The sequence below is a fragment of the Podarcis bocagei genome, assembly GCF_964188305.1.
Source record: "Podarcis bocagei genome assembly, chromosome: 10".
Taxonomy (NCBI): domain Eukaryota; kingdom Metazoa; phylum Chordata; class Lepidosauria; order Squamata; family Lacertidae; genus Podarcis; species Podarcis bocagei.
The window spans coordinates 7465079-7475875 of record NC_138135.1 but is presented as its reverse complement, the minus strand read 5'-3'; the positions used below and the strand labels follow the sequence as shown (position 1 = coordinate 7475875).

Sequence of the window (10797 nt, the reverse complement as noted above, 5' to 3'; positions counted from 1 at the left end):
TCCCGCGCTCAGCGCTATGCTGGGCGGCCGCTGCACTGTCCCTCCCCCAGATAGTCCCTCGCTCTCTCTCCGCACCGCACGCCTGGCATACCCCCCCCCCTCACAGTGGGCGGCGACCCGGTGGCTCGGATCGGATTCGCACAGCCAGCACTGCAGTGAGAGAGAGTGAGTGAGCCAGGTAGGGGCAGAGAGCTGAGTGCAAGCGCCCCCCCCCAGATGTTGCGCCCGGTGCGGCTGGCCCCCCCTGCACCCCCCACGCTACGCCACTGCCCCCAAACACAGAAGCCCTTTCCCCCAGGACACAGCACCTATTATTTGGAGAGACCAAGATGGCATTTGGTTCAGGTGAAGCTTCCCAGTGCCATCACGGATAGCGTAACAGTTCTTCCCAGCGGATGGGCTGTGAGAACACTTCTCTCTCCAGCCACAGTTCGTAAGAGTAATGGAAATCTTCAGGAAGGTCCAGGGGCTGCCCCAACACACTCTGCAAGCAGTTGTCCACTGGAGCAAATTCAGAGTCCTGGGATTTATCATACCTCCGGCTGTTAAAGGCTTCAATATTGGCTCGTAAAGTGCATTCTTCAGCTTGGAAGTCCCAGGGCCGAGCATCGATATCTATGTGCCAACAAGACAAGAGAGAGCCAAGATGAAAAGTGGAAGGTGCTCTTTCTGGTAATACAGAACAACCTCTTTTGGTTCGGGCCTGAGCCCACAGCGCTGTCAGCGTTGAGACTCATAGTGTCAATAATGGTCTTTGGAGTGACATCCTTGGATTCCTAGTGGCCCCAAGAATGAGTCATTTCATCATTACTGGAGAGAATACCGTATTTTTCGCTCCATAAGACGCACCTGGCCATAAGACACACCTAGTTTTTAGAGGAGGAAAATAATTTTAAAAAAATATTCTGAATGAAACAGTGGATGTATGATTTTTGTGGTTCATGCTGTGGCCACAGACACGATATGTGATTTGACGGTGAGTTTGGGGTAGCCCAGTGCAAAAATCCTGAGGATCCATGTGGATCCGTGCTTTGTGACCACGTTTTTGCACCATTGCAGCCCCAAGAAACAGTGGGTGCGTGGTTATTTTGGTGCAGGCTGTAGCCATGGACATGCTATGTGATCTGATGGTGAATTTGGGGTGACCCAATGCAAAAATCCTGAGGATCCATGGGCTTTTACCTCCCCCCCCCCAGGCAGCCTCCTTTATCGCTAGAGTCCCTTATCTCCCTCCTGATCGCTTGCAGATCAGCTGCTCAGCGACTTCGTTTCAACACCCCCTTCCCTCTTTCTAAAAAAAAGCACGACCTGCTTTTTGCCCCTGGGCAATTTGGCTCCAGGGACCACACATTCACTCCGTAAGACGCACAGACATTTCCCCTTACTTTTTAGGAGGAAAAAGGTGCGTCTTATGGGGCGAAAAATACGGTATGTGCATTTCATGGCAATGGTCCCAGACCGTTCCCTAGATTCTCCAGCTAAGACATCTCAGGTAGTTGGTACTGAGAACGGTCTCTGATCTCTAAAGTCCTGGAGACCACTGCCAGTCGGAGGCTAAATGGAACAGCAAACTAACTCTGTATATGGCAGCTTCAGGGGGTCACAATGGAAAGTACCCCAAATGGGAGACTGCATAGGCAAAGGGAACACCGCGTCTTAAAATCTGCAGTTAAGGAGCCCAGCTAAGTCAATACACCTGAACGTTGCTAAACCACATTGACCTGATGGGGTTTATGACACAGTAACACCTGGAGGGGCAGCGTGGTTGGTGCCCTGTGCAAGCAAAAGAGACAGATCAGATGTTCAGTGGATGATACAGAGATGGGGAATGCCCACAGAATGCTCAGCCAAGACCAGTATCACCCTTCCGGGCAAGGAAGGCATTTGCAACACCCACCGTTGCCGTAAGCCCAATCGTCGTTCATGCGATGGCGCACTTTCTGGTAGATGGCGGACATTGTCTTCATGTTGCTCTTCCTCCACTGGCGCCCAAGATACTTGGTCTGGATCTTCAGCAGCTTCAGGACGTAGAGCTGCATCATGCCTTGCTTGACTTTCAGAGCCCGTTTCAGGATAGGCGCAGACTTGAAGACCACCAACATCTACCGACATACCAAACAGGAAGCAACAGAACAAGATATATTTCTTTTAGGAGTACAGTCTTAATGATTGCAGGAACAGGCAAACAATACATTTAAGGCTTTCAATATGAGTGGAAAAGGGACACGGGTGGCGCTGTGGGTTAAACCACAGAGCTTAGGACTTGCCGATCAGAAGGTCGGCGGTTCGAATCCCCGCGATGGGGTGAGCTCCCGTTGCTCGGTCCCAGCTCCTGCCAACCTAGCAGTTCAAAAGCACATCAAAGTGCAAGTAGATAAATAGGTACCGCTCCAGCAGGAAGGTAAACGGCGTTTCCGTGCGCTGCTCTGGTTCGCCAGAAGCGGCTTAGTCATGCTGGCCACATGACCCGGAAGCTGTACGCCGGCTCCCTCGGCCAGTAAAGTGAGATGAGCGCCGCAACCCCAGAGTTGGTCACAACTGGACCTAATGGTCAGGGGTCCCTTTACCTTTACAGGTTCATTAAAATACACACACACACACACACACACACACACACACACACACACTACATTTAAAGCCCAGGAAATACATCTCTAAAATTTAAAAAACAAAAACAGAAGCATTTTTACTTGGTATTATAGGTGAGGATATTAATAGACAAGATGTTAAATTGTTCTTATATGCAACAAAAGCGACAAGAATATTGTTAGCCCAGAAATGGAAGCAAGAAGAAATTCCGACGAAAGAAGAATGGCAGACAAAATTAACGGACTATGCAGAATTAGATAAAACGACAGGAAGGATTCGAAACCTGCAGGACCAGAGATTCACAGAAGATTGGAAGAAATATACAAAACTATTTGAAGAGCAACTGTAATCAACAAATTACGCTAGTAGGACTACAAGAAGTTTTGTAAGGAGAAATATATGAAACATTGCAAAGTAGAGAAAGAATAGAGATATTAGTTGTGAGATTTAAATGTAATAGTGAAAGTAAGCAATGTATATTAAGTGAATTGATTGGAAAATTTTCAGATGTGATTGATGGAAGTAAAAAAAACTATAAGATGTAAAAGTATGTTTAATTACTGTTGAAAATGATATGTTAAAAAAACTAATAAAATTTATATATATATATAAAAAAGAAATCTCTAAAATTAGGGGGGAAAGCCATCTGAAAAATGTGTTTCTGTTGTTGGCATCCGTCTGCCTCGAGAGACAAAGGAGGAGTACACCTTTGGAGGTGAAGGCAAACTGTTGGGAAGTTATGGCGTCTGCTGTGGCTGTAGAGCCCGATACAGGAGAGCCATCTGAAACATGGGTTTCTAAAACCCACGTGAAATTTGGAAAGTTGAAGCCATCTGCATTGCTGGGGGTGGCGTCACGTAATTTGCCAGCTCACGCTCTCTTCTCTAGATACGGCGGAGTAGATGAATCATTCTGTCATTACATATTTGGTCTCATGACACACACTGCGGGAGCACATCGGCTCAGCGTGTAATATCTACATAGGCTAGTTCAGCCAACTGGCATCTCACCATCGTCCTGGAATGCTTCCATTTGGTCAGTTTGTTGAGGATCCTCAGAAGGTTGATGCAGGAGAAGAGATTCCTCCAACAGAACTGGTTGTTGTCCCCCACTTCCTGCAATTGAAGAGGAAGGAAGCAGTCACAGCATGAATAGGCTAGTAAGGACTGATAAAGCTTTAAACAGCCTGGGCCCAGCACAGCTACAATACGATACGATATCTTTATTGTCATTGTCCCATACAGAACAATGAAACTGAAAAATCTACATAAGACATTCAAAAACCCCTAAAAACTCTGAAACCCCATTTTAAAATACAATATACTATAAAAGGTAAAGGGACCCCTGACCATTAGGTCCAGTCGTGACCGACTCTGGGGTTGCACGCTCATCTCGTTCTATAGGCCGAGGGAGCCGGCATTTGTCCGCAGACAGCTTCCGGGTCATGTGGCCAGCATGACTAAGCCGCTTCTGACGAAATCAGAGCAGGGCATGGAAACGCCGTTTGCCTTCCTGCCGGAGTGGTACCTATTTATCTACTTGTACTTTGACGTGCTTTCGAACTGCTAGGTTGGCAGGAGCAGGGACCGAGCAACGGGAGCTCACCCCGTCGCGGGGATTCGAACCGCCAACCTTCTGATCGGCAAGCCCTAGGCTCTGTGGTTTAACCCACAGCGCCACCCGCGTCCCACAATACAGTATCGAGATTCCTTATACTGCGTTTAAAACCAGAATTGCATTTGAGCAGAAACTGTTTCTCAGGCGGCTAGTCCTGGTCTTTATAACCCTGTACCTTCTTCCAGAAGGCAGAAGCTGAAAGAGATCATTTCCGGGGTGCGCACTATACTGCGCTGTAAACCACATTTCATACCTATGTTCCATCATGACCTTTAAGATGAACCAGGAGAATCTCTCTCTTGAACACACTATCTGTGCATCAAATTCAGGTCTGCAAGAGCGTGCAGAAATGCGCTCTTAAGAGTTCCCGGGGAAAAGAGACTGATTGCCACACCACTCTGGGGACTGAAACTCTGTTGAGTGGAATAGGAGGGTCTCCTAACAACTTTCAGCACCCTTAACAAACGACAGATTATATGGGGGAAGCCATGACTGTTTAAAGTGGCGTCAAACTGCTTTAAATGTATAATACAAATGGGGCCTTCAATGGAAATGGGCTTTTGGAGGCCAGGGCAGGAAAAGCACAGAGCAATTCTTTGAGTTATTTTCAATATATTAAGCAGTATAGAAATTAAATATTCAATCAAGGCTTAGTCAGCGTAATTAGCACCTTCATTCTCCTGGTCTCTGTGGGATGGACCAGGGCTGGTGGCCCTCTAAGTAGCCAACATCAGAGCTCTGTCTCAGGCAGTGAATCTTGGAGGTGGCAGTGCCAATACAATTCTGGTGGCCTAGGGCGGCTTCAAGACTAGGGAAAAAACCACCCAAACTGATCTTTTGTGGGACGTTTGGCCCCAAGAAGCGGGTGGCGCTGTGGGTTAAACCACTGAGCCTAGGACTTGCCGATCAGAAGGTTGGCGGTTCGAATCCCCGCGACGGGGTGAGCTCCCGTTGCTCGGTCCCTGCTCCTGCCAACCTAGCAGTTCGAAAGCACCGCAAAGTGCAAGTAGATAAATAGGTACTGCTCCAGCGGGAAGGTAAACGGCGTTTCCGTGCGCTGCTCTGGTTCGCCAGAAGCGGCTTAGTCATGCTGGCCACATGACCCGGAAGCTGTACGCCGGCTCCCTCAGCCAGTAAAGCGAGATGAGCGCCGCAACCCCAGAGTCGGCCACGACTGGACCTAATGGTTAAATACTTAATTCGTTCCAGAGGTCTGTACTTAACCTGAAACTGTTCTTAACCTGAAGCACCACTTTAGCTAATGGGGCCTCCCGCTGCCGCCGCGCCGCGGGAGCACGATTTCTGTTCTTATCCTGAAGCAAAGATCTTAACCTGAAGCACTATTTCTGGGTTAGCGGAGTGTGTAAACTGAAGCGTATGTAACCCGAGGTACCACTGTACTTGGCCCCAAGAAAATATGCCGCATAGCAAAGGAATCATTAACCACTGTCTGCTCACTTAGTAAACCACTAGAGGTCACTGTTGCTTCAGAGTACAGCACTTTGATGGCAGTAGGGAAGAGTACCTCTCAAATTAGAGCAATCCATACCCCAGCAACAAACCCTCTTAAAATAGGCAGCCCATTCATTTCGGTGCGCAGGAGAAATCCTCTGCTCATGGGGGCCTTTTAAATTGCCAGTCACGGCCCAGTCTGCACTTTAGCAAGTGCAGATTCCGAGGGGGTGGAGACACACAAACAAGTCTAATTTTTTTCAAGAGGCAGAGGCATAAATCATCTTGCTTGGTTACTACAGTAAGCCTGCAACTTACACAGGGGTTAGGCTCTGGGGATCGCACCCAAAGCCAAAATCATGTATAGTCAAAACCCATTTGGGATCAATGGCGGGAGCATAGCTGTCAACTTACAGATTTGAAAATAAGGGACCAGCAGCCTCGAAAATAAGGGATCAGCAGCCAAAATAAGGGATTTTCAGAGCACAGGTATGTTCAACTTCTGAGCCCCTCCAAGCCAAAGGCAGAAAGCCCAGCCAGCAGCCAAACGAAGCCTCAAGCGGTGGTTCCCACAGCGCAGCAACCCGGCAAAGGGGATGCAGCAAGGAAAACCACTGTCACCTCTCCGCTGGGAAGCGCTGAGCAAAGGCAAGTCCCCAGGCAACGCGGCACAAGGCATGCAAGCTCCACCCCCCAGTCGTTCTCAGACTCCTTATTGGGTGAGCAACGCAGCCAAGCAACACAGTTGGAGCCTCCCTCCTCCCTGACCAGCAGCGAGGGAGGGAGAGGAGCTGCTTCCTTTGAAACCCGGGAAATTTAAGGGACATCATCAATCCAGGACAGCAGCGGGACACAGCACTGGGATAAGGGACTTTCCCGCCAAATAAGGGACGGTTGATGGCTATGGGCAGGAGGGATTGCCAAAGTCGTTTTTCCCAGAACGCCACACCATAGCTGTCAACTTTCCCCTTTTCTTGCAAGGAATCCTATTCGGAATAAGGGAATTTCCCTTAAAAAAAGGAAAACGTAGACAGCTATGCGCCACACCCTCCCCCCCCTTTTTAAAGGCGTGTTCCCTGCCTGAAATCCTGGATAGCTGCTGCCAGTCAGTATTGGTAATATGGCAGTCTGATTAAGAGTTCTGGGAAACTTGAAATCTTGCACACTATTTTATGACAGCATGGTAGGTTTAATATGGGCTTTGGAATCGATCAGCAAGTGCGTTATTAATCCCATTTTACAGAGAGCAAATGGAGGCCCCCTACATTGTTGCTTGCCTAGCCCACACGCAACGTGGATGGGAAGAGTAATCGTCGTTCTCCTTACCAAGCTTTCAGCGTTGAGTTCTGGTAACTCATGGACCGTGCAGGAGGGATAATCCAGGACAGAGATGCTTCAGGGGAAATCAAAGGAGACACACACATGCATCAGTTCACTGCCATTACAGACGGGTGTCAACGCATCAGGTTTAAAATTGCCTTTGTGTTCCCAGAAGGGACAGGAGATTAACTTTCATGCAGGCAATACCTGTTTTTGGCAGTGATGTAGGACATGATATTCTGGTTGAAGAACTTCAGGATCAATGGGATGCAGTTGGCAAACACCAGGTGCTGAGAGACATACTCAAACTGGAGAGAGAAGGGAGTCCAGAACATGAAACAGGAAAGAGGGTTAACTAACACACACACAAACACCACAGCTACTTCCAATATTTGCTGCTGGGCATGTCTCTTCAGACAGTCAAAAGTTTCACATGGGACCACTTGATGGCATAGCTGTCAACTTACAGATTTGAAAATAAGGGACCAGCAGCCTCGAAAATAAGGGATCAGCAGCCAAACGAAGCCTCAAGTGGTGGTTCCCACAGCGCAGCAACCCGGCAAAGGGGATGCAGCAAGGGAAACCACCGTCACCTCTCCGCTGGGAAGCGCTGAGCAAAGGCGAGTCCCCAGGCAAGGCGGCCGATTTGATCGGCACAAGGCATGCAAGCTCCACCCCCCAGTCGTTCTCCAACTCCTTATTGGGTGAGCAACACAGCCAAGCAACACAGTTGGAGCCTCCCTCCTCCCTGGCAGGGAGGGAGGGAGAGGAGCTGCTTCCTTTGAAACCCGGGAAATTTAAGGGACATCATCAGTAAGGGCAGTAAGCAGCAGGACATCATCAGTAAGGGCAGTAAGCAGCAGGACATGGCGCTGGGATAAGGGACTTTCCCGCCAAATAAGGGACGGTTGACAGCTATGCTTGATGGGCTCCAGCTTCCAATTTCTCTCCTTCCCCAAATCTCAGGCTTAGCACAGTCCTCTTGGCAGCTGCAACATGTCCTTAAAGCTCTTTTTGGTCTGGCAGTCTAACCCTTTTATGGGAGTAAAATGCCTTCCTAAACTACATCCCAAGGACTGACTGCTGGCCATTGCTGCCGGCTCCTAAAAGCCTACCTGGTAGCCCCAAAAGCTGATATTACAACACTGGAAAGACCATCCCACTCACCCCGAACCTGTTCTGTACACCAGTGGAGAGTGGTTATACATCATCCTGCTTTCAATACTATTTATGGCTGCAGACATGGGGTGTGTGTGTCATACTGCTTTGTTTCCACTCGGTTCACGTCCCATAGCTTCCTCCTGAAATCATGTAAATTCCTCTGCCCCCCATTCATCTTGCAACTCTTTATACCACAGATGTTACTGTTGGGGGGTGTTCCTGCTTCTGTTGTGCAATAGCACAGGAGTGCCCCTCCAGACAGCAATAATGTGATAACATTGGGTGTAGGAGGTCAGGTACCATATTTTTTGCTCTATAAGACTCACTTTTTCCCTCCTAAAAAGTAAGGGGAAATGTGTGTGCGTCTTATGGAGTGAATGCAGGCTGCGCAGCTATCCCAGAAGCCAGAACAGCAAGAGGGATTGCTGCTTTCGCTGCGCAGCGATCCCTCTTGTTGTTCTGGCTTCTGAGATTCAGAATATTTTTTTTCTTGTTTTCCTCCTCCAAAAACTAGGTGCGTCTTATGGTCTGGTGCATCTTATAGAGCGAAAAATACGGTACTACAGTGGTGCCTCGCAAGACGAAATCAATCCGTTCCGCGAGTCTCTTCGTCTAGCGTTTTTTTCGTCTTGCAAAGCAACCTTATTAGCGGCTTAGCGGATTAGCGCTATTAGCGGTTTAGCGGCTATTAAAGGCTTAGCGGCTATTAAAGGCTTAGCGGATTAGCGGCGAAAAGGCTATTAGCGACTTAGCGGCTTAGAAAAAGGGGGGGGGGCGGAAAAAAATCGGAACACTCGCAAGATGTTTTCGTCTTGCAAAGCAAGCCCATAGGGAAAATCGTCTTGCGAAGCAGCTCAAAAACGGAAAACCCTTTTGTCTAGCGGGTTTTCCGTCTTGCGAGGCATTCGTCTTGCGGGGCACCACTGTATATATCCACCTCTACTGCAGTATTATTGCATCAATGACAGGTTGCGGAATGCCCTGCAAAACGAAACACCAGTCTGAAGAACCGCTCTTAGGAGAACCACAGAGAACCCCAAATGCGAAAAGCAATCCAAGAAACCTGGGAGGGAAAGGGACCAAAGTATGCCTTATTAATGCTCCGAAGACGCACCTGGTAAATGTGGTTCAGCTTGAAATGCTTGAGGAGCAGCAGAAGCAAAGCTGAGATGCTCTTCACAATGATCTCTTTGTGCCTGTTCACGTCGATCCCCAGTTTCATGCTCTGAAGGACTGTGATGCTAACCCAGAAAGGGATGGGAGGAAGAACTTAAAAGCAGCTCAGCGTCGACCCAGTTCAAAATCCAGGCAAAAAAACAACAACACAGGGAGGGGGCGAAGCAGCTCCAGCAAAAGCTGAGGGTTGGGGAAAGTTTCAAAGACCAATCAGAGATAATAATAATAATAAATTTTATTTATACCCCACCCTCCCCAGCCAAGACCGGGCTCAGGGCGGCTCACACCAGATATAAAACAGTTGATTAAGATACAACTTAAAAACAATATTACAGTGGTACCTCTGGTTAAGTACTTAATTCGTTCCGGAGGTCCGTTCTTAACCCGAAACTGTTCTTAACCCGAAGCACCACTTTAGTTAATGGGGCCTCCCGCTGCCGCCGCGCGATTTCTGTTCTCATCCTGAAGCAAAGTTTTTAACCTGAGGTAATATTTCTGGGTTAGCGGAGTCTATCACCTGAAGCGTATGTAACCTGAGGTGCCACTGTAAAATACAACATTAAAAAGCAGCCTCATTTCAATAGGAACTCAAATCAAACCTAGGCAGCTGATTTGGCCCCTGAGCCTGAGGTCTCCCATCTCTGACACACCAGAAGTCGGAGAATGAGAAAAACGATGAAAAAGATGAATAATCAAGCGGAGGACCAGGTACTTCTTTTCTTTGATGGGATTCCTACTTCAGGCTAGCAGTTCACCGCCAACGCTTCCTGCTAAGACGTCTGACATTCTTATTTAAAAGCAAACGGTTGCATTTCCCCATCTTTCTTTGTAACAACCATTAAGGAGGCCGTGGGGTTGTGAGGAAGCAAGGGCACCCAAGTGAGGCTGATTTGTGGAAGGAAAAAGAGGTCATCCAGCAAAACCCCACGGAAAGGAAGGTTAGAGCAACTGGCAAACCTTAGCCGTGAGAATTCCCCTCCATTTCGCTCATTTTAAATGTAATTTATTTTCTCATTAACTGATAGAGAATTGTGAACTGCCCTGAGACCTGTGGGTATAAGGGGGTACACAGATTTTAAGAGTACTAAAGGTAAAGGGACCCCTGAAAATTAGGTCCAGTCGTGGCCGACTCTGGGGTTGCGGCGCTCATCTCACTTTCCTGGCCGAGGGAGCCGGCGTACAGCTTCCGGGTCATGTGGCCAGCATGACTAAGCCACTTCTGGCGAACCAAAGCAGCGCACGGAAACACCGTTTATCTTCCCGCCGGAGTGGTACCTATTTATCTACTTGCACTTTGACGTGCTTTCGAACTGCTAGGTTGGCAGGAGCTGGGACCGAGCAACGGGAGCTCACCTCATCGCGGGGATTTGAACCGCCGACCTTCTGGTCGGCAAGTCCTAGGCTCTGTGGTTTAACCCACAGCGCCACCCGCGTCCCTTTAAGAGTACTAGCAGAGCCTAAATGCAATCAGAAGGTCCACTG

General features: G+C 48.5%; 1 protein-coding gene across 1 annotated transcript in view; it reads right to left on the bottom strand.

Moving 5' to 3' along the window:
- Positions 1-279: 279 nt before the first annotated feature.
- Positions 280-10797, bottom strand: part of STRIP2 (striatin interacting protein 2) — an 87816-nt gene continuing 77298 nt past the window's right edge. Inside the window, exons 16-21 of the mRNA XM_081209952.1 lie at positions 9254-9380; positions 7186-7286; positions 6985-7051; positions 3600-3704; positions 1898-2102; positions 280-615 (exon numbers count right to left, since the gene is read on the bottom strand). Coding sequence (XP_081066078.1) covers positions 365-615; positions 1898-2102; positions 3600-3704; positions 6985-7051; positions 7186-7286; positions 9254-9380 — 856 coding nt within the window. The 3' untranslated portion in view covers positions 280-364. The remainder of the gene's footprint in view (positions 616-1897; positions 2103-3599; positions 3705-6984; positions 7052-7185; positions 7287-9253; positions 9381-10797) is intronic.